General features: G+C 36.7%; 1 protein-coding gene across 1 annotated transcript in view; it reads left to right on the forward strand.

Moving 5' to 3' along the window:
- Positions 1-25,108, forward strand: part of LOC143389219 (secretory phospholipase A2 receptor-like) — a 90,138-nt gene that overhangs the window by 8,673 nt on the left and 56,357 nt on the right. The window contains 7 exon segments of the mRNA XM_077108513.1: positions 869-1,122; positions 2,251-2,408; positions 4,262-4,360; positions 7,541-7,653; positions 17,002-17,047; positions 17,050-17,170; positions 17,636-17,643. Of these exon segments, the coding sequence (XP_076964628.1) occupies positions 869-1,122; positions 2,251-2,408; positions 4,262-4,360; positions 7,541-7,653; positions 17,002-17,047; positions 17,050-17,170; positions 17,636-17,643 (799 nt within the window).

Genomic DNA, 25,108 nt, shown 5'->3' on the forward strand with positions numbered 1-25,108 from the left:
TCTCTTTACATGCCAGACTGCTTGGAGTTGGAGAGAGGTGACACTTTCCTTCCTGCCTTCTTCAGTATGCCCTTTCATTTTGTACTAAAAGCAGGGCCTAGAGTCTCTCATCTGATTTCCTTGGCTCTTGTGAAGGTAGTTTGGTGCATGAATAGCTGTTCAGCTTTGTGTTCTGTGGGGAAACATCACTGGAGGATCTTACTCATCTCCATCTTTGGGGTGGGGGCACTGTGCACAGCAAGCACACAAGAGCGAACATACTGAGGAGCAGATCCAGCACCTCCCACATGTCAGGCAGGCGTTCTACCCCTGAGCTGCATCCCAGCCCTCAACCACCATCTTGCTCTGCCACACCAGGTTCTTGCTTGGCTCTACTATTGCTTCCGTAAGAAAAAGTTCCTCCTTCACTTTTTTATCGTACCTTTAGACTGAGGTTTAAAACTCCATATTTTAAAAGGATTCTGTGTGGCTTTGTTTCCTAACTTGAAAACCACCGGATGATGTCTAAATATTCTACATTCTCGGACTATGATTCTAATTGTTGTCAGAGTTCAACAATTAGAAGCAATTTTAAAAGAATGTTTTCTTCCCCAGATAGCAGTGAAATCATTCCTAACCCTGTTAACTAGCCCTGACTTTCAGCTTTTGTTGTACATGATCTTTGTAATGTCTCCTACTGCTTTGTGCCTTTCATTTCTCATCTGGAAAATAAGGAGCTGAGATTCATTAGACCTTAGATGTAGATCTAGATCAGAGACTAGGCCCTTCTCAATTCTGAGGATCTAAAATTCCACAATTTATATGTCATTGCATTTATTTTGATTTTCACATTTTCAAAGTAATCATATTGATGGCATTTTAAATAAAGAGTAATAAGTCATGTTAAAAATAATTGTGGAAAATTACATTGCTTTTTGCTGAAAAAAGATAAAGATGCTTGGAAATATCACGCTACCCACTGTGAGCCTGGCTGGAATCCCTACAACCGTAATTGCTACAAACTTCAGAAAGAAGCAAAAACCTGGAATGAGGCTTTGCATTCTTGCCAGTCTGATAACAGCACATTAATAGACATAGCTTCATTAGCAGAGGTGGAGTTCCTTGTAAACCTCCTTAGAGATGGTGAGTATCTTTGCCTTAGATTTAAGAAGAATGAAACATGATGCAGTAACTTTTTAAAAAAATATTTTATTTGTTAGTTGTAGTTGGGCACAATACCTTTATTTATTTATTTATTTATTGTTTTGTGGTGCTGAGGATCAAACCCAGGGTCTCACATGTTCGAGGTGAGTGCTCTACCACTGAGCCACAACCACAGACCACAGTAATGTTTTATTAGTGGAGTTGAAAAGAAATTTAAGCTATTTAAAAGTGTTTTGGGCACATTTATTTAAAGGTTCTCAATAGTATTCAAGAATGCAAATTCATTGGATTTTTACTAAATACATGTTCAGAAACTTTGTAACTTCTCCACATATGCCAAATATGATTAGATGGCTTTTAATTGTTTTAAGGGGTAATATCATTTTCTGAAACTTCTAATGCAAAATGTAAACCTATGATTTAGTTTTATGCCCATTATGTAGTAGTTGTGTGCTGGTCATGTAAAGGGAATTCCTTAAGCTAATAATTAAGTGAAATAACTTCAGGTATAACTTATGAGAAAGGCATGATTTATTTGGCGTGGTGATTTTCAGGCAGTCTGTCATGTGTGGGTTCCTGGCTTCCAACCTCTTCTACCTTCAGCCCTTCAGATCCAGTCTGCTCCTCCCTGTTCTATAGTTCACAGGAATCCTGCTGGAAAACATTGAAATCATTCATTTCATTTTTCAGTTTTTAAAAGTGAAAAAAAAAAAAACAGATACTACATTTGATCTTCTTTTAAATGTCCCTTTTCATAATCCAATCAACCTTCCCATTTTTTTCCCTTTCTCTAGGCAGAAGCAAAACCATATTTTTCAGGTCTATTTTACTCACTATAATAGGAACTAGAGTCCAAGGAGTCTGACTTGCTTTGGTTTTGTCATTGTGATGGCTTTAGCTCACCCTTTGCCTCACTTAAAAGATCTTGAAGCAGATCTGAATATTGTGGGAGGGGAAAGTTTAGACAGGTATTTATATGAAGCTTAAACGGGTTTCTTCACATAAAGCAATTACATGTAAAGTAGTATGTTTTGGTAATAACTTCAGTGCATTATCACCTTTGCAAATAATAGGATCTCTTAAGTAATTTACAATCGTCTCTTACAGAAAATGCATCCGAAACATGGATTGGTTTGAGCAGCAATAAAATTCCAGTTTTCTTTGAATGGTCTAATGGCTCCTCAGTCATCTTTACTAATTGGCACACACTTGAGCCCCGAATATTTCCAAATAGAAGCCAGCTATGCGTCTCAGCAGAGCAATCTGTAAGTTGATTTGTTTTTTTCAATGCTCATGTTGCTGGACCTGTGTCAAGGATCTCCTATGCCTGGGACTTGGGCCACATCACAGACCAAGACACTTACTTCTGTGACACCTTTATTGTTGTGTGCTTAAGGCCTGCGTAACATATGCAGTCACAATTATACACGTTAATGCAGTGCCTCTGAGTTCCTTTGGGGGAGGGAGAAACAGTGACCTCCTAAATCTTTGTCATGGGTCTGACTCTGCTGAAATCCACCACAGTTCATGCTCCTATAGTAGAAACATTATTGACTCATTGGTTTTGATATAATTAAGATGACCTTCATTTCCTATTGACTGACAAGAATATTTCACTTAGCTTTTTTATAGAACAGGAGCCAACATTTAGATAGATAGTATTATTTTAAAAGAGTGAGGTAGGTGTTCTCCTCTAAGTGGGATATTCTGTAACCCCCTTTGTAACAGCTTATTTCCTTAAGTAGTAGGTATATAAAAATTAACACTTATTTTCGTCAAATAATCCTTACAATGAAATACTCATTATATATAACAAGTTACCTAATCATGATTAACACCTAAATTTGAATGTGAAAGCTTAGGAAAACCACTCATTCATCCATCTATCTATCCAACAGTCATTAAGCAACTCTGGTATGCCTGACTATTCTATAATTGGATGGTTTGCTGGAAGATTCCATGGGGAGGGACAGTGCTGCTCTTACATGTGAAAATGTCAGCCCTTGACAGAGTATGCAACTGAAGGTCACGGAAGGGCTCCATATTCCCCTAAAATTCCGTATACCTGAAATACCAACTGAAATTTGAATTGTGTGGTTTTAATCTAAAGTTCTGACTCGAATTAAAATAAAAAATCATTTGGGAAATTAAAATTTTAATCTGCTGGCAGATATTATATTATTATTAATGAGGAATCTGAGAACAGCCGTTGGTAGAGCTGAGAGAAGACAGCCTGTTATATAAAGAGCTGAGTGATGCTCTGAAAACTTAGTGATGGAGAAGGACTTTAGGGGTTGAACGTGAATTTCAACCATGTGAATGTTATCTAGGATGATTCACAGTGGCTTCCAGGTATTTCCCCAGCATCAAGTTTATACACAAAAGCAGCAGAGGCTTTGATTTAACACTTAGAAGTGGTTGGGAAGAGAAAGCGGCACCCTCAATTGATCAGAGGGATGACTCCATCCACGTGGTTTCTCAAGGCATGACCTTAGACCGACAACATCACCATCACCTGAAGCCTTTTACAATTACAAATCCTCAGGTCCCACCAGACCCACTGAAAGAAAAATCTGATCAAGGGCTACAGCCATCAGTGTTTCAGGAGTCCCTCCAGGTGATTCTGTTACACACTAATGATTTTGAACCATTACTCCATCCCATCTTTTTAAAAGAAAATTTGAGAGCAGCTTAATGCAAAGCCAGACTGACCCAGATATCAATCCTAGCTCTAATTTTTTTTTACTGACTATAGAACTTTGTGCAAAGCATCAAGCCTAATCTTCAAATTAGAATAATTGCTACCTGATAGAAACATTGAAATTCATGAAAATCACCCAACATTGGGTCTAGTACACAGCAGCAACCAAGAAATATCAGTTGTGTCCTCCCTCCTAACCCGTTTCTAAATTGTGGACATCAAAACTGTTGCATGCTGGAGAGAGAGTGGGGCTTCCCATCCCTGGAGGGGCTACTGACCCTTTCGTAGGCAGGGTCCTGAAACATGGCCCCACTGGAAACACTTTCTATTAATCAGATATTGGGTCATAATAAGGGGTATTGCCCACAAGCATGAGCACTGAGTGTATTCATTCATCTCATAACATTTTCCACATAGGAGGGACATTGGAAAGTTAAAAATTGCGAAGAAACCTATTTTTACATTTGTAAAAAAGCAGGCCGTGTTCTTCCTGATGCTGAATCAGGATGTCAAGAGGTAAGTACGAGTAACACTGCAATTTAGGTACAGGGTCTACATAGGTAGAATAATGTATCTGCCCTCAATTTAAAGTAAATCTCTGCCTTCCCCACCTTTCCTTTACCTTCCCTCTCTTGGCTCTCCATTCCTCCTCTCCTTCCCACCCCCTCTCTCTCTTTCTCTCTCTCTCTTTCCTGAGTGTGGGCTACTCTTTACAAACCAAACAATTCCCAGATAGAGGCACTTGAAGGATTTACAACCCTGAGAGAGATCGTTGTCTTGCTGTGCTCTTTGACCCAAGACTACTCTTTTTTTCCTTGAGATAAAAAATGTAAATGATCCTGTTATGCCATCTGTACAAACAATGGCTGTGGCACGATGCCTCCTCTCACACATGTTTTTCATAGTTCTCAAATGGGATGTCAGAGAGAAAGCGAATGTGTTCCTTGGAGTCACCGTGAACTTCGGCACCCAGCATCTTGCCTTCTTCTTCCCCTTCTGAGACTTAAATATTGGAACAGAATAAAATAATGGAGAGGAGAGCATGCTTGTGATATATTCTTTATTTGGAAATGCAATAATAAAGATACTTTAATATAAGTCACAAAGTATTTTAGATGGTTTAAATAAAAATATGTAATACTTTAGGTTTAAACCTAAAAGGGAGAAAATTATCTCTTTAAAATTTCTTGACTATTTCCTGCCCTGAGATAAAATGGCATTTAAAAATCAACTTCTCAGTGTCCTCAGCATATGGATCCATGTTCTCTCTCCTTCCCTCTGCCCCCTCCCTCTTTTTCATCAGAAATCTTCATGCTACGTGTTATTCTCAAAAAGTTCCCAGGGGCTGAGGCTGTAGCTCAGTGGTAAAGTGCTTGCCTCTAATGTGTGAGGTACTGGGTTCAATCCTCAGCACCATATAAAAATAACTAAAGATACTGTAAGTTCATCTACAACTAAATAAATATTTTTTAAAAATTCCCAGACTGATTTTTATGTAACTCCACTTTAAATCTTTTCTTCTTTAATCCAGTTATTTATGTTAAAACTAAACAGTGATCCATCTCTGCAAAAACTGTGTTCCATTTGTTAATGAATGCTTATATGAACTACAGCTTCAAACTCCAGATGGATAATATATGTACCATAGCTGACATATCACCAAACAGTTTATCTAAGGATTCCGGTTCCTGAATTAGTTATAGCTGACCACTGACCTAATCTCTATCTTATGTGGCTTTCAAGGCAACTCCACATGTTTTATTTTTGCTGAATGAGCAATCAACTTCTTATACAAAAAAGCAGAGTGCTCTATATGAACTTTACTGCTTCCCTTTTCTGTCTAGAATTCCCAGTATTTCAAGATTCTGAGTTTAGAGCTAGTTCTTTTGTTGTATAAAAAAATTCCTGATAATTTTTTGCTTTACATCAACCTCTGAGTATGGTTTCCAATGACTCCTTTCTTTTAGCCATTTGTTTTAGTGGAACTCTCTAAACAGTGTCCCCTTGCAACATGAATTTACAAAATCAGTCTTATTCAAAGCCAAAAAAAAAACAAAGTGATTTATTTTTTCCTCTGAGTCACTTTTTGGGGATTGGACAATATAAGCAAATGCTTCAACATTATTACCCTCATCCTTTCATTTAGAAATGAAGTGGCAGATAGAGTATACAAAGGGTGATGCTCCTGTCACTCTCCACTCCTCCAATTAGGTGGACAAGGGCTAGCAGTGCAGAGGTTTTGTTCTCCTGGTTACTACTCAGCCACTTCTTTTTACCCTCCCTTTTCTTGAGGCTGTTCAGTTCTTGGATTTTTGTTTTGCTAAGCTTCCCATGATCCAAAAACTGCTAATAAAGAAGGAATAGTTAGTTAGAAAGGTCAAATTGTCAGCCTCCCTCCACCTGTACTTCCAGGAACAAAAGCAGTCTAACCTCCCTGCCCCTGGCCCACAGAATGCTCACAGGAGTCTCTCTGCAGCTGTCAGTTACACAGAGAGGATCAGGGGTGAGGTAGAGGGGAGTGAGTTCAGAGCAGACCCTGAATGGCTGGATGTGGGAGCCATGTGAACCACATCATTTCATGAAATTTTTTGAACCAAAATATCAGATTTCTAAATTAAGGTTTTCTTTAATTGACAAGACTGAGACCTTTCCAAGAAATATTCTAGAAATCATTTTATGCCTGATCAAAAGCAGGTAAGCATTTCCATGGCACAAAGTGAAAGGTATTTCAAAACTGGTGAATAAGTAAAAAAGAAAAAAAAGGCACATTTAAGCAATGTGGTTTAATAATACTGAAGCAAAAAGACCTAAAATAATTCAGTTGAAATATAATGAAAGTATGACTCCTGTATCATGTGATTTTAAAGAACAGAGTGACCCTAATTTGCTCCTAGGGCTAAACCATAGAGCAATATATTTGTCATTTTTGTCTGAGTGTCAAAATTAGCTTTCTTCCTCTCTAAAAGGCCATCCAGTTAATTTAGGAATATAATCTTTGTCATATATATGTGTATATATTTTTTGGCCATTCTCTATTTGGAAGTATCATGATCGAACTGAGACCATCCTCAATTGCATGAGAATTGGGTTCCAGGCTCAGCTGGTCCACTGGTTGGTGATTTTATTTAAGTCCCTAAGCTCAAAGAGATAACATGAAACAATATGAAAGAAAGTTGAAAAAAAAAAGACTCCAATATTATCTAGACACTTTTCTGCTTTGCTCATACTGATTTCCTGTCTCTACTCTAAGATCTCTGCCTGCATTGATTCTTTTTGATTCACAATAGCCCGATAAATATTGTACTATACCATTTTACAGATGAGGAAACTAGATGTGGAGACATTATACTTATTGAAATTCATTCAACATTAATAGATAAACCCACATTGTGGTTGGATCCAAAGTTGGGGTTCTTTTGTTTGCCATGTTTTCCCCCTTTATTTTCATTTGTGTCAAAGTTTTTGCATTTTTAAGTTAATTAAAATTTCTAGTTTGTTCAGATAATTTTAAAAGTGTCGAAGTGGCTATAGCTATTGGAACCACCAGATAGGAGAAATATAAAGGTAGACAAAATTCAAAGAGATTTGAGTGAGTCCGAGAAAAAAGTTATATATATATGAGAAAATGCAAAAAAAGACCTATTGGTATTTAATTAAAATAAAACACACTGTTAATTTCCCCTTTTCTTGTTTAAGGGATGGGAGAGACATGGTAGATTCTGTTACAAAACGGATACAGTCCTTCGCACCTTTGACTAGGCTTCCAGTGGTTACTACTGTCCTCCTGCTCTTGTGATCATTACAAAGAGGTAAAATTAAATTTTTCTAGCTGAAACATTAGTATTCTTTGATGTGAGGGCTCTTGGGATGATAAAATCTAACCATAATCAGAGCTTCTTAAAATGTAAAGTGCTCTGTAGAGTAGGGTATTCAATTACCTAAAGCATTTATGGAGGTGAATTTAAATCTTCTGATGTTATTCCTAAATTGATTTTTGAATGACAAATAGTAAAATTTAAGATGACTTGAACTTTCCACAAAGATTTATTAATTATTAGCTTTGCTAATATATTCAGTTGTATTTAGGCTTTTATCTTCTAACTGCTTGTCATGGAAAACAAATATTTACCAAGTATTTTTTAAACACAATATGTATAAGCTGCATGGGGTCTTTCTTTAGCACAAAAGGAAGTGTAGTGAAAATGTGGAGGGTATTCAAATACCTCCCCATTGCTGCTTAGGTCTATTTTGTTTAGACTTAGACTTCTTTGTGCACAGATGTCTTCCTGATCCTGCAGAGGGTTGTGCCTTTTTACTCTTCATATAATTTGCAGCATGCTATACTGGGGATAAAAAGTGCCATAACAAAGATGACCTCCTGTAACAATAAATGTCAAGGACAGTGAGGGCTGGAAGGCCAGTTTCTCCATACCTAAAACAGAAGCAGCAGGACAGAATTCTTCAGTGGTTCCACAGGAAAGACACCTGCAAAACAAGTCTCTTGCTTTTGTGCCAAGGCCATTACCTTTGACAATATCCACTGAAAACTGCATGTGGTGGTACATACCTGTAATCCCAGGTACTTGGGAGATTGAGGCTGTAAAATTACTTGTGCAAGACCAATCTGAGTAATGTAGTGAGAGATCTGTATGAAAAAAAATCCACTGACTACTAGGAAATAGGAGAACTGGTGCTTTGGTTTTGTCTAGAGACTCTTCATGCATCTGTCTACTTTGTAGAGAGAACTTGTATGCTTTCTCTGTTCTCCCTTGACTTGGGAGTCAACATTCTTAGTCACCAGTGTTTTTTCTCTTCTCTCACCCTCTTTCTTTCCTCACTCCCTCCATCTGTCCTGAAATCTTTTCCAGTATATACTCCAAAAAAATGCACAGGAATGTGCATGCATGTGTGCAGAGAAATGGATTAATACACTGGGGAATGGGTTGACATCGAGTGGCAGACTAAATGACCTTCTTTAGGGTATAATGCTACCTTTGATGTATCTCAGCATTAGTTTTAGTTCTGCCATTCTCCCTCCCAGGTATAGGTACCAGGCAGAATGAAGCCTTTATTCCCTCAACTTTCTAGGCAGCTTCCACAAGCACTTTGGATCAGAAATCCCCAGTCAGCAAGTCAACACTGGACATTACAGGAGCTTGACCAATGAAATCAGGGTCCTCTGTTCATTATAATTGAATTGTTCTGTATTGAAGAAAATAAGTATAATTGTTTCATCTATTTTTATGTATCATTCTTCCTTTCTTTTTTTTTTTTTTTAATTTGTGTTTGTTTGTTTAATGTTCATGGAGATCTTGTTACATACCAGGCATGCTAGTATTTTATTTTTCATATGTTATCTGACTATGCAAAAAATTAATAGTCAAGAGTTTATTTAAAAAGTATTTATTGAATGCCTGTTTTGTGAGAGGCACCCTATTAAACACCAACAAGATTTTAGTTAGGTAGGTAGATAGATCAATCAATCGATTGATCGATAGATAAATGGTATAATTGTCCAGTGCCTTTTGCAATATAGCAGCTGACGAAAGAGAACACAGACATGTGGAACAAATGAAGAAGATAGAGTAACAGGACAAAGTGATGAACTCAAAGTCACATTATAGATTGTTCACAGTGCCAAAGTGACCCTAGCTAGGGTGGAAATCAGCCTTAGCGTTCAGAGGCTTCATATTCTACCAATGCTTTGGGGACCTCATACAGATGATGAATAGTGTCGGGGGGGGGGGGGAAATCTGTTTTGTTTCCCCAAAACTGGATACAAGTGTATGTTGTGAACATGATTTTTTTCTTTGCTTAACTACATTCAGTAGCCCACATTCATGTGTGTTCCAACTCTGAAGCAAAATTATGGCAGAGGTAAATTTGGTTTTAATCCCTATTTCAGCTACCTAGGCCTGTCCAAGTTGTCTTGCACTGACCACCAGCCCAGTTGCTAACCACACCTGCAGGACCACCTCTGAGTAAATGAAGCCCTTCCAGGTCAGTTAGCAGCAAGTACACTACTGGCAAACAAGACCACATCCAAAGCAGGATGTTGGAAAAATGAAGAACGCTGGACTCTTGGTCTTTATCCATTCAGACCCCAGGAGGCAATAAACCACTCTTTGAGTAACACACACGTTGGAATGTTCTCCAGCAGTATATTCTGTCTGAGAAGGCTGGACAGTAGATGGAAAGCCTCCTCAGACCCAGGGGCGTCCACTAGCCTTAGTAATCATTTTCTTCCATTACTGATTTCCTGTTTGAGTTAAGACACTGCTGTCACTCGTCAGCACCCAGGCTTGTAGTTACTAATTGATTTTCCACTCTTCTGCACAATTGAGTGACGAGTTTGATGGGCACAATTAGAACCACCTGCTACAAATTACTTATTTCTTTTGTTATCCAGCAACCACTCTTGCTCTAGGACTTTTTAACACTTTGTGGAATAGAGAAAGTCAGAAAAACAGACCCTTATTACTAAGTAACAGATTTTTATTTACTGGTGTACTATTACAAAACCTTTTCAGGTCCAGTGACTTTGCTGCTTATAAGAGCAGGAATGCAAAACTCCAATTCCATAGATAATTGTCTAGGTGCTTGTATGTTGAAATCTTGATCAATCAGCTATGGAATATTTAGCAAAAAAATAATACAAATGATATTTGATTTTGTGAAGCTTACCCAGAGAGAAAAATCCTGCAATGTCTCACTTTTTTCTGTTTAAATATTCATTATACTTAAGTATTAAGTATTTTTAAAGTTTTGCCACTTTCCTGCAACTGCCATATCCCAAACACCCTGGCAGTTAACTTTTGTGTCTGTGTGGGTAAAATACACATAGCATAAAATTTACCATATAAACCACTTTAAGTGTATCATTCAATGGCTTTAAGTGCATTCACATTGTGGTACAGCTACTACCATCTCCATCTCCAGAGTTTTTTCATCTTCTCATATTGAAAAAAAAAAAAAAAAAAACTCCCAATTCCCCCTTACCACCAACTCCTGACAACTACTGTTCTATTTTCTGTCACAGTAAGTTTGACCACTCTAGATTCCTCATGTAAATGAAATTATAGAGCGTTTTTCCTTTTGACTCTGGCTCATTTTACTTAGAATAATGCCATCATGGTTTACACATGTTGCAGCATACATCAGAATTTCCTTTGTTTTTAAGGGTAAGATAGCCTGATATGTATATACCACATTTTGTTGACCCATTTGTCCATCAGTAATTATTTGGGTTGCTTTTGCCTTTTGACAATTATAAATAATGCTACCTTGAACATGAATATACAAATTCAAGTCCCTGCTTTGAATTCTTTGAGTATATCCTCAGAAGTAAAATTGCCAGGTCATATGATAATTCTATTTTAACTTTTTGAGAAAGTGTCATACTGTTTTCCATGGTTGCAGCACCATTTTACACTCCCACCAGTAGTTCACAGGGTTCCAAGGTCACCACACTCTGGCCAATTTGTTATCCTCTGGTTGTTTTGTTGCATTTTGATAATACCATGCTACTAGATATGACATGGTATTTCACGGAGGCTTTGATTGCATTTCCCTGAATGAGCATCATTTCAATATTGGCCATTTAGAGACACGTGTATTCAAATATTTGGCTCATTTCTTAATTGGGGTGTTTGTTTTTCTGTCATTTAACTATAGAAGTCATTTATATATTCTGTATATTAATCCTATATCAGATATATATTTGAAAATATTTTCTCCCATTCTGTGGGTTGCCTTCTCACTCTATAGTGCTTTTAATGCACAAAAGTTTTTTATTTTGATGAAGCCAACTTTATCCATATCTTATTTTATTTTCTACACTTTTGATGTCACTTCCAAGATATAATTCCCATATACTGTCGGGAATCACTCTGGAAATACACACCCTTAAGTCCTAAGCAAGAGATACTGAACATTGTTGTGCCCCACAGAAACTTGGGCTTTACCTCCACTTGGATAATGAGGCTTGGCTCCAGGAGTGGGCATTACCCAGTGGGGTTGAGTTACACTCACCTGTTCTTTTGTAATCCTACCCCTTGCCTCGTTTGGACGGCTTCTCCCCAATAAAATAGGGTTCCAGGCATGCTCATTCTCTTTCATGCCTGACTTGCCTCTTTTGTTGGATCTGGGTAAGAGGAGATGTCAAAGAACCCAAAGAAAAAGTTATCTCTCTGTCTCTGTGTGATTATTTCATGCCAGCACAGTTCACCTGGAGTGACCCTGACTGGTTTAGTCATGTGTCACAACAATATACAATATTGTTGTATATTGTTGTGATACATGATTTTCCCTACATTTTCTTCTAAGAGTTTTAAAATTTTAGGTTTTATATTTAAGTTTTTAATTAACTTTGAGTTCTTTTTTTTAATGGTATAGGAATCCAATTCATTCTTTTGCAAGTGTACATGAAGTTTTCCCAACACCATTTATTGAAAAGACTGACCTTCTCCATGAATGGTATTGAACCCTTGTTGAAAATCATGTGACAATATATGCAAGAGTTTTCTCTGGGCTTTCTGTTGTTCCATTGATCTATATGTCAGTCTTTCTGTCAGTACCACAGTTTTGATTACTGCACTTTTTGGTACATTTTTTAAAATATAGTATAGACTTTATTTGGATTCTAATTGTAATAAGTTTTGAAATCAAAAAGTGTGAGACCTCCAACTTTTTGCTCTTTTTTATTCTTTCAACTATTCAAGGTCCCTTGAAATTCCATATGAAATTTAGGATTACTTCTATTTCTGAAAAGAAAAATTATATATATGTATATAGGATGTTGATAGGGATTATTTTGAATACATAGATCATTTGGGATAATACGGACATAGTAATAATAGTAATCCTTCCAGGCCATGAACATGGGAATGTCTTTCTGTTTATTTGTGTTTTTAATCTCTTTCATCAGCATTTTGCAATTCTCAGTGTACAAGACGTTCTCCTCTTTGGCTGACTTTATTCTTAAGTATGTCATTCTGTCAGGTGCTATCCTAAATGCAATTGTTTTCCTAATTTCCTTTTTTGGACTATCCATTGTTATAGAACACAGCTCACTTTTGTGCGTTGATTTTGTATGCTGTAACTTTGCTGACTTCAATTATTAGTTCTAATAGTGTTTCTGTGTGTATAAAAAGAAGCTATTTTTTTTAAAGAAAGAGTGAGAGAGAGTGAGAAAGAGGGAGAGAGAGAGAATTTTTTTCAATATTTATTTTTTAGTATTTGGCGGACACAACATCTTTGTCTGTATGTGGTGCTGAGGATCGAACCCAGGCCGCACGCATGCCAGGCGATCGCGCGACCGCTTGAGCCACATCCCCAGCCCCAAAAGAAGCTATTTTTTTTAAAGTCACATCTTAGTTATCCACTTTAAAATAAGACAATAAAAAAAACTCTCATTAGTAAAAATTAAACACCAAGAATATAGACTAAATAGTGACAGTGCTCCTTCACCTACTGTCTATTCTCTTCTCTTCCCCAAAAGGAACCACCACTAACAGCTTGGAAGTTGTTCTTCTAGGTTTATTTCTTCTGTCTATATTAAGTATGTTTTCTAATTCTACATTTGTTTTCTAATAGTTTTCAAGAAACAATTTTCAAAAATTTAACATTCCTGGTTATTACAGGAGGCCACTAGAAACTTGTGACAACAATGATCATGGTGCGTGTCTCCATCTTAAAACTATTGATAGTCTATTTCCGTTCTTCATTTACAAGAAGGAAAAAGAAGCTGATGATTTTTATATTTTTCAACAACAAAGTCTGTTATTTCAAATGGCATAGAAAATGTTGATAATTGTGTAATTGGGAGAAAGCAAATTGCAGTTACTCAGTTCAAAACCAAGTCATTCCAGTGAAATTTTCAACTTCTCTCACACACACACACACAACCACTATTTTTTAAATTTCATTTGCTAACAATAAAGCTATACTTTCTATGTGTTACTTTTGTTTTTAATTCATTTTGGATAATACAAACACAATCGTTATAGTGCTGCTATCTGCTACGTGCTGTGATGTTCATAGACAAGAAACCTTTTTTCCAATTACATGCCAATTTTTTTCCAGTTAGCCATCACTGCTAAACTGATGAAGAAACATAATGTTCACTTATATATTAAGTAAAAAGTACCTCCTCTTAAAGTATGTACTTTTAAAGTGCAAAATGCTTATTCTGAAGTGAAAAAAATTTATCAATGCATATTAAAAATATGTTGCTATCTTTAAATTGCCTTTTTAAATGAAAATGTAATGTTTAGCACCGTGAACAATTTTTTGGAAACATAATGGAACTTCAAGATGTATTTTTCTTATTTACATTGAAAACACAAGTGATTTCTTAACTTTTTCTAAGGCATTAATTGGAAAAGTTAATTTCTTTCTGACTGCAAGAATTATTCTCCTAGAATATTTGATTTTGTAAGTAGGTGCACCTAAGCAAAATATTCTACCACTTTTTTTTAAGATGACAAATAGTTTTTACTTTATTCAGTTCCTAGAGATAGCATGCTATCCTGGTTCAAATAACAATACAGAAGAATGTACATTATATTTGGTTATTTTTGTTTCCTTAAATCCCAACAACATTTGAATTAAACAAGCTCAGCAAATCAGACAGAGACCAGATAATACAAAACTCTGGAATGTTCTCTTATGAATTATTCTAAAACACAGGGTTAGAAAAGCCTCTGAAAGATGATCTTCTATATTATTGTAAGGCAGAAGTTTTTTTTTACCCTATCAGTGTTTGAAATAGTGAGTAGTAAAGAATATAAAATGACCTCTTGCTTCTTTACCGGCTGGAAACTGATACTCGAAGATATTATCCAGATTTAATATCTTCATATTGTTTAGAAAAAAAGAAAGTTTTTTTAGATTTTTTTTTTATTCTTTAGAAGAAAGACACATTTGTCACATTTCTTCACCTTTTAAAACTGGATCAAGAAAACCAGAGTCTTGTTTTGAGTTGAAGGCTTTAGGATTTAATGTATGAGTATTATATACACTACTTCAAAAATACACTTGCCAGTTCAAAAAGCCAAAGGTTTCTATTGTTTCAAGCAATGATAAATAGAAATAAAATAGCAAATCAAAGGGGACTAAATAAATCTACAATCAACAGGGGACACAAGCAATATGTTGTCATGAATAATGATACCCAAGGCCAAGTTCACAGACAAGGTCATTTCCCTGCATTATCTGATAAATGCCACAGTATAAGATAATGGAAAACCCAGCAACACCCCCAGACTAAACACTGGCACAAGAAGCAGTGCCTGATCATCGCACCCATGGTGCACAGTGCCTTGCTGGCCTCTAACACAGCAATTTCAGGCACCATGTGGGGACAATAACCATGCCATGCTGCCTCGGAGGGATCAGGAAAGCAGACCATATGTTAAGACACACAAACCAACAAAGTATAAGGAAAATTATGACAGCATCCAGGAAGCATTCAGCTTGATATACCTTCTTTCTGAAGCACATTTATGTAAGGTTCTGCCCCTGTGTGTAATTACAAAAGAATCTGTCTAACTTCAAATGGGTGCGATTTAGACTGTTAATAAAGTATTTGCAAAAAATATTTACTAAAGCATGAAGAAAACCCATGAGCTCTGCAAAGATGCATACCACGGATGTTTTTAGTCACTAAACATTTCTAGTGGTGTCATTTCAAATTTTACTTTTTTCTGTTCTCCCCGCCCCCCCCCCCTATTTCCTTTGTGACACCTCTGTTTTCCAATGATCCCATTGTTTTACTTCCCTTACCAAGTTAAGAATGCATGGAAATTTTTAAATTCCGAATAGTATTTTAAAAGTCTAATTTGCTTTCTCATTGTGTTCCTGGGTAACTTCATCAGGACTTCATTTCCCATTGACTCAGCTGAGCTGGCCAGAAGTCACCACTGTTTGAAACTTCTTCTAACTTTATATATTTTGAAAATAGATTTCTCAAGACAGTTTCAAATTTAGCTTTAAATTCTTATCAGGTATGCATTGGCGTTTTCTGTGTGAATGTATTCATGTTGGAAAGGAAGAATTGCTAACAATCATTGAACACTAATTCATTCAGCTGTTTGGGGAAAATGCTAGTGGATGTACTGGCTTGTAGTAGCTCCTTCTGCTTGAATTTGTCATCAGTGAAAATGCACATTTGAATAATCCAAGAACTCCATGTGCCTGTGAACAAACTGATTAGGGAGACACACAGTTACTACTTATATTCTTTTCTCACCAAGCAAGTGTGGTGAGTGGGTGTGTGTGAACTCTGTAGTGTTAAACACAAATTCAGAAAAATTTACTATTCTTCCTTCTCTCTCCTGCCAGCCCCTACCTCCCTGCACATTATGGCATGGTGTGTGGTATGTGGTCTAAACACAAAACAGGCCCCATCTTACTCTAATAAATGTGTGGTTGGCTACATGGACTTTCCCACCTACACTGTGAAACCAAAGTCAGCCTCTGTTCCTTGAAACAATTTGTTAACAATTTGAATATGAGATTCTCCCCAAAAGCTCTTATGTGAATGCAATAGGTGAAATGATTAGATTATGAGGGCTGTAATCTAATCAGGCTATCCTCGTTTGATGAACTAACTGGGTGGTAACTCTAGGAGTGTGGGGCATGGCTGGAGGAAGTGGGTCATTGGGGGGCGGAGGTGCTGGAAGGGTTCATTCCCTGTGTCCCATACCACTCTCTGCTTCCTGGCCACCATGAAAAGACTCTATCCATCATGCCTTCATCACCCCTCTGCCATGATGTTCTGCCTCAACCTGGAGGCCCAGAGCAATGGTATTGGTCAACCATTGGCTGAACCTCTGAAACCATGAGCCAAAATAAACTTTTATTCCTCTAAGTTATTCTGGTTGCTTATTTTGGATACAGTGATAAAAGGCTGACTAACACACAGTTATAAAAGTCTATAAGAATAAAATTCTCCTCATGTATTTCTGGAAATTACACTGACATTTGGCATTTATTAGTAATGTTCAGTGTCTTAGTGTATTTTCCTGCTCCGTGTTCTAAAGAATTAGCAAGAAATGCTTACTCTGGTGCCATTCTGTGCGCTTCATTATGTTTTAATGAGATTTTTTTTATTGCCTAGAAACGTAATGTAACCATTTCCTTTTCGCCTTTTCAAGGTTTGAACAGGCTTTTATTACCAGTTTGATCAGTAGTGTGGTGAAAACAAAGACAGTTATTTTTGGATCACTCTGCAAGACCAAAATGACACAGGAGAATACACTTGGAAGACCACAGGACAGAAGTCTGAGTTGGTACAGTACACGCACTGGAACGCACATCAACCCCGTGAGTGGAGAGGGCTGCAGCACCTACTCCCCCTCACTTTTTCCTTCTCTTTTATTGGTTCCAAATCCCTTCCACCCCTTGGTCACCTCGTTTGAGTCTTCCTTAATGTTTTCTTACTGCCTATGTTAACTAAAATAATCACCCCGTTTGCAGGGGGTAACAAGATAGTCAGTTTCTAACATATAGTCCACATGAAGCTGTATAATTTGGGTAAGTCACTTAATCTCTCCATATGTTTCCTCGTTATTAAGGATAGCAATAGTATCTACAGAATTACTCTGAGGACTAAGTGAAATATTACACAGTTCCTGCTGCACTGTAAATCATAAATACTAGCTCTTACTGCAGAGAAAGAATGTGTAGAATTTTTTCTAAAGACTTCATAGAATATAATATCATGGTTTTCCTGTTAGGATTCCTCACCCATACATTCTAAGATGTGGGGCCTCCTCTGTGCTGCACCAGCCACCAAGGTGAGCACCCTGGAAAATCCCAGGACCCTACAGGAGGGTCTGATTGTTTTCTACATGCTTAGATTTCCTCAACATTTATGAGCCAGATTTAACTGTTTAAAAAAGATTCCCTAAACTTCCTGAGGTTAAAAGAAAGAAAAGAGAGATCAAAGAAAATCCGTTTACAGTCTCTCTGTTGAATGCATGGTTTAAGTACCGGTACTTTTTGAAGACTTCCAATTCCCAGCCCCGCATGTAAGAAGCTTAGAAGTTGCCATGCCATCCTAACAAGCAAAGAGCTGAACAAGCTGAGAAACCAAAATTCTTCTTAGAGCCACCAAAGATATGAGATCACAGAGCAAACCACTGCCCCCAAATTGGAGAGAGAGACAGAGGATACAGACATCACAACTTACTGGAAGAGAGACTGACCAGCAGAAACCTCCACTCAATCCAGTGCTGGGCTTAGAAATCCTGAACTGCAATGGACGAAGTTGCTGGAAGCTCCGTGTAGACAACTCTGAGAGTCAAACTCCAGGAGGGCCTGGGTCACAGGAGGCGCACACACTGTCACAGCTTCTTCCTCTTGAAACTCTAACAGGTCCTCACAGTGAGGATCAGAGAAAATTTTCCTTGTGCTTTCACTTGAAGGAGAAGGAAAAGAACCTCTATTTTTTTGGGGGGGGTACTGGGAATTGAACTCAGGGTCACTCAACCATTGAGCCACATCCATAGCTCTGTTTGGTATTTATTTAGAGATAGGGTCTCACTGAGTTGCTTTGCGCTTCCCCGTTACTGAATCTGACTTTGAACCCATGGTCCTCCTGTCTCAGCCCTTCCAGGCTGCTGGGATCACAGGCATGCACCACTACGCCCAGCCAGGATCCTTTTTTGAATACACAACATTCTGTTAACAGAGTCTCACCAGAGCCTGACCTGCTTGAGTTTAATCAGAGCATAACCTACCTGAGAGGGAGGGGAACTACCGGGCTCCAGCACTCTCCAGCTGTTCTATCACACTGAGGAGAGAAAAACACCTGAGAAGCTCTCACTGATGAGGGCCACAGTCCAGAGGCACAGGGCGGATCATTTAAAGACTGAGGCCAAGTCATAGGATGTGGACACTCCCTTTCGCCCATACTTTCCACCATCTTACTAGAGGCCTGTTTCCTGGAATTCCTTTTTCCAAGTACATTATGTCCACCTTTCAACAAAAACATTACAAGGCATACTAAAAGGCAGAAGACAGATGGAGAGTCTAAGAAAAAAAGTGAAAATGAAATGCTATATATAGATATATGTATTTATCAGAATAGAAGAATGTCTTGGCGGGCTAATGATTCACTGATGAAAGAATCTTTGAGTTTGAGGATGTGACCATAGAAATTTTCAGAAGGAAAGGTAGCAGAATACAACAGTCATTAATATGGTATTATGTAAAAATGTGGATGTGTAACCGATGTGATTCTGCAACTTGTATTTGGGGTAAAAATGGGAGCTGATAACCCATTTGAATCAAATGTATGGAAGATGATATGCCATGAGCTTTGTAATGTTTTGAACAACCAATAAAAAAAATATTTAAAATAAAAAAAAAAGAAATTTTCAGAAGTGAAAAAAAAATTTTTTTAAGAAACAGAACAGAATATAAAAGAACTGTGAGACAACTACAACTGTATAAATACTTGTAATAGGATTATCAGAAGGAGAAGAGAGAAAGGAACACAAGCAATACTTAAAGCAACAGTAACCAAGAATTTCCCCCAATCGATGTCATTACCAAACCACAATCCAGGAAGCCCAGAGAACAACAACCAGGATAGTTCCCCCAGAATAACTATAGCTAGGAAAATCAGATTCAGACTTGAGAAAATAAAAATATAAAGAACAATTCTTGGACGAAGCCAGAGAGGGAGCAAAGATGATAATTAATTCTGACTGCTCCTCAGAAACTATGCAAGCAAAAAAGAGAATAACGTGAAATTTATAAAGTATTGAGGGGAGAAAAAAACCCAACCTAAAATTCTATAATTTTTAAAGTACCCTGTAAAAGTGAAGGAGAATTTAAATCTTTCATGATTTTATTGAATGTGTGCCAGTAGGCTTGCTTTGCAAAAATATTAAATGAACTTCTTGGGAGAGAAGGAAAATGAAATAGAAACTTAGGCCTATGTAAAGGAAGTGCATTGGGAATGAATAGTGAAGATAAAGTAAAAACTTTTATTTTTCTCATTTTTAATTATCTAATATATGTTCAAAATAATAATGACAACAATATACTCAGTTATAAATCATAACAACTAATTATCAAATATTTGCTTCTATGTAAATGAAACAAATGACAGGGATAAGAGGGACATTGGGTGGTTGTGATGTGTCAGAGTAGCTTTAGTTGTGACAAATTTGGCACTGTGATATGTGATGTCTACTGTGAGGGAGATTGTGTAGGAGGCAAGGGAGAGGGATGATATGGGAATTCCCTGTGCTTTCAGGTTCATTTTGGTATGAACCTAAAACTACTATAAAAATATTCATTAATTTTTCAAAAATTATATATTTTAAAGATACAAGCAAGGTGTAATCAAGACAAATATTTTTTGTGTGTGTTTGCATATAAATGGTACACCTGTAATCCCAGCAACTCAAGAGGCTGAGGCAGGAGGATCACAAGTTTGAGGCTAGCTGCAGCAACTTTAGCAAAACCCTCAGCAACTGAGTGAGACTCTGTCTCAAAACAAAAAATTAAAATGACTGGAGATATAACTTAGTTCAATCCCCAGTATCCCTCACCAAAAAAAAAAAAAAAAAAGCATTGGTTTAGGAAATTGTATAGAAACTGATGATTTCCCATAGCCCAAAATAAGAAACATCACAATTCACTCAACAGAACAATCTTCTGGTTCTGCAACTCTGTATTATTAAATTGAAAAAAGAAGTAAAGTTCCATGTCACACCATTCTACCAAAAAAAAAAAAAATTAAAGCTCAGGTATCATTTCTATATACTTAGGAATTTTAATGGGAATATACCTGTCAAAATAAATTAATACATTTTGAGAAGACAAAATTTTTGGTTTTTAATGTTAACTTCCTTGGGGCATATTTAGATGTCTGAAGTCTGGAACTAAAGCAGAGCTTCTTGTCATTCATAAGTTTCTGCTGTAATTTATTTGAGTGGCACTACTCTTTTTCTCTTTTCCCTGAAGCAAAAATAATGCTGTGATGCTCAGTTTGGCTGCTCATGCTGATTGACATTGAGTAAATTGTCTCTGAATAAGATGAAAATGTAAATCTTTTTTGAAGAAAATAGCAATAATAAAAGCTCCAGTGTTCCCCCTTTTTCTTTTAAATTACAGCTTGTAGAAACACCACCCTAAATCACATTTTCTTTACTGGCTGTCAAAAAAGAATCCATTATCTTGGGCCTCATATGAGAATCTTAATCCAGCAGAAACTGACTGTCTGAACTGACCACTGAACAGGAAGCCTGTAGGTTTTTATAAACTCGGATCTCTGTCCTTATGTCCTACTAGCAAAATATTCCATCTGTGCTAGAATCACAGTTCTGCCATTTTTTCTCAATTTTGTATTATGTTCATCAAATAGCACAATACACCACCACGTACCCTTTACCAAGAGTCAGCAATGATCAACTTCATGGTCACTATTGTCTCAGCTTTACCCTCACCCACGTCCCATATTTTCTCATAGCAAATCCCAGATATATATCATTTCACCCACAAGTATTTCAGAATTATTTAAAAAAAATAAAGGCATCTTTTATAAAAACATGATATAATACAATTATCAAACCTGAAAATAATTATAGTTCCATAACATCATAAATCTTCAATTAATGCTCATGTTTCTAAGTGACCCATAAATATTATATAGAGTATTTTACACTTTGTTTCAATCAAGATCCAAATAAGTTCACACACTGCAATTGATTAATAGATTTCCTAACATCTGTTTCCCACCTCCTTCACCCATCTTTTGTTTTTCTTAGAATTTATTTGTTGATGATGCAAATGAATTATATGGCTTAAATTTCCCTAAAGTTTATGTTTTATTGTCTAACACATATTGTGTAATGGGTTACTCTATCCTCTTTATTTTTCACACAAAAAAACAACATTTTTTTTTCTTAAACAGAATCAGAGACCTGATCAAATTCAGTTTTGCTTTATTTTATTTTGAAATACTATTTCTCACAAACTTGCATGTTTTGTCTGGAGATGCATAATGTCCAGTTTTCTTTCTTTTTATGTTATTAGCAGCTTTTTAATTTTTTAATTTTTCTTTTTAGTTATACCTGACAGTAAAGTGTATTTTGACATATTATACATTCAAGGAATATAACTTATTTTAATTAGGATTCCATTTTTGTGTTTGTACGCTATGTGGAGTTACACTGGTCATTCATTCCCCTTAGTCTAATTCAATGGACTTCTGTTCTTCCCCTCATACCCTCCCTAGTTGTGGATTAGCATCTACATATCAGAGAGGTCTTTGATTTTTTGGACTGGCTTATTTTGCTTAATATGACAGTCTCCCATTCCATCCATTTACCAGCAAATGCCAAAATTTCATTCTTTATTGCCCATTTTTTTATTAGGTTTTATTGTTTTGTTTTGTTTTGATTTGGTTTTTTGGTGTTGAGTTTTTTGAGTTCTCTGTATATCCTGGAGATTCATGCTTTACCTGATGTACAGGTAAAGATTTTCTCCCGTTCTATAGGTTCTCTGTTCATGTTCTTGATTATTTTCTTTGCTACGAAGAAGCTTTTTAGTTTGACACAATCCCATTTATTGACTCTTGACTTTACTTATTGCACTGTAGGAGTCTTATTTAGGAAGTCGGTTCCTAAGCTGACATTGGGCCTACATTTTCTTCTAACAGGTGCAGGGTCTCTAATGCCTAGGTCCTTAATTCACTTTGAGTTGAGTTTTTTGCAGGGTGAAAGGGGGTTCAATTTGATTCTACTACATATGGATTTCCAGTTGTCCCAGCACCATTTGTTGAAGAGTCCATCTTTCCTCCACTGTGGCACCTTTGTCTGGTATGAGAAAACAGTATTTATATGAGTTTGTCTCTGGGTCTTCTATTCTATACCATTGGTCTTCTCATCTGTTTTTGTGCCAATACCATGCTTGTTTGTTACTATAGCTCTGTAGTATAATTTAAGGTCTGGTATTGCGATGCCTCCTGCGTCACTTTTCTCTTTAGGGATTGCTTTGACTATTCTGGGCCTTTTACTTTTCCAGATGAATTTCATGACTGCTTTTTCTATTTCCATGAAGAACATCATTTGAATTTTAATAGGAATTGCATTAAATCTGTGTAGCACTTTTGGTAGTATGGGCATTTGACAATATTAGTTGCCTATCCAAGAACATGGGAATCCTTCCATCTTTTTGTGTGTTCTTCAGTTTCTTTCTTTATTGTTTTATAGTGTTCATTGCAGAGATATTTTACCTCTTTTGTTAGATTGATTCTCAATTTTTTTTTGAGGCTATTGTGAATGGGATAATTTTCCTGACTTCTCTTTCAGCTGATTCCTCATTGGTGTATAGGAACACAATTGATTTATTTGTGTTAATTTTATATCCTGCTACTTTACTGAATTCTAGAAGCTTTCTGGTGGAGTTTTTTTTGAGGGGGAGTTTCGAAATAGAGAATCACTTCATTAGCAAATAGGGATAGTTTGAGTTCTTCTTTTCCAATTCATATCCCTTTAATTTCTTTCTTTTTTCTAAATGCTTTGGCTAGGGTTTCAAGAACTATGTTGAATAAATGTGACAAAAGAGGGCATCCCTGTCTTGTTCCAGTTTTTAGAGGGAATATTATTAGCAGTTTTTGATGATTGATGCATAGGCCCCTTGACTCATTATGGTTTGTTTGTGTTATTTTGTTTTTCTGGAGATGGAACCCAGGGCCTTAAGTATGTTAGACAAGCACTCTGCCACTAAGCTATATCTTCAGCCCCCAGTAGGGGTTCTTGATTCATAGTTGGAATACTCCTATAAGAAAAAAATTCTCGGCCTGTATTTTAGTAACTTTGTGGTATGGTTTTTATAGGAAAGCCAGAATAAATGCTTAATTCTTTCCCTTTACAAAATAATTATTTATTCATTAGCATCTTCCAGCATTGATCAATTAGAGGTTTGCAGGATTTTTAAAAGCTGTTAAAGAGTAAGCACTTTAAAACATATTTGATATGTTGATCTGTTTTAGTTCATTTAACCTCCCCTACCCTGGAGGCTGAGGGGTTGAACCCAGTGCCTAATCACTGGACCACATCCCCAGACCTTTTTATTTTTTACTTTATTTATTTTTATTTATGTTTTACTGTGTTGGGGATTGAACCCAGGGCCTTGTTCATGCAAGGCAAGCACTCTACCAACTGAGCTATATCCCTAGCCCTTTTAGTTCATTTCACTTATCCTTTTTTAATGCTCAAGTTGCCCAATCTTTGTAATGGGGATCTCCTCAACAACTACCTCCTGAGTCCTCCTGATGTGATGTTAACTGTCTCTGATAGCATCCTTGCTATCTGGCATGACAAGATGTAAATTTCTGCCTCAGACTTCAAATCATTCAGGTCATCAATGAATCCTGGTCATTTTAATGGGAAGTGGTATTATTTTCATATGCAATCTGAGCATATAGGTATTTATTAAACTTTTGTGGTTTTTTTTTTTTTCATTTCTAGGCCATTTTGGTGGGCGGATATAGGAAGTAAATGATGTGTCTATGTATGTACGCTCGTGTGTGTTTGTGTGTGTGAGAGAGAGAGAGATGAAATACTTTTTTAGTTCAAACTGATAACTGATACTTTCAATTCAAATTCAGGACTACAAGGTTTTTAACCTTTATCTGTATTTCCTTTCTTTCACTCCAAAACTCTCCTTTATCAAAAAAAAAAAAAAGAAAAAAGAAAAAACCAGGAAACTCTGGTATATATTTTTTTAAACAACAACAACAAAGGCACTCTATAGCCCTTGGTATTTTGAGAGAAATAAAATATTCAGGTAAAGCAGGAAAGGTTGTTTTGATGTCCACTAACCATTGCCACTGATTAAAGGGGAAGATGATAAGGTATTTTCTATTAAGGGAGAAACTAATGCGTCAAAACTGAAATATACTTTGTACTTAGATTAAAGGTACCATTGTAAATGAAGGCTGCTCTATGGGAATGAAAAAGGTGAATACATCGTTGTTAAGATATTACAAAAGCTTTTCTGGGTTACACGAGAGTTTCATAGGAATCTTAATAGAGGGAAAGAAACACTTGAGATCGCTGTTTTGCGAACATGCATAACTGATATCTAGATGCGGAAGAAGACAACTTCAGGGCCCATTTGCCCCAATTGGTCCAAGTTAGTGGAAATCTGCCAAGGGCAAGAAAAATGGGATCCTAGCAGAGCAAGTCAGATTTGTTCTCCTGAGAATGCCATACAGATAGTGAGTACAGAGAAATCACC

This window comes from Callospermophilus lateralis, unplaced genomic scaffold (genome assembly GCF_048772815.1).
Source record: "Callospermophilus lateralis isolate mCalLat2 unplaced genomic scaffold, mCalLat2.hap1 Scaffold_86, whole genome shotgun sequence".
Taxonomy (NCBI): Eukaryota; Metazoa; Chordata; class Mammalia; order Rodentia; family Sciuridae; genus Callospermophilus; species Callospermophilus lateralis.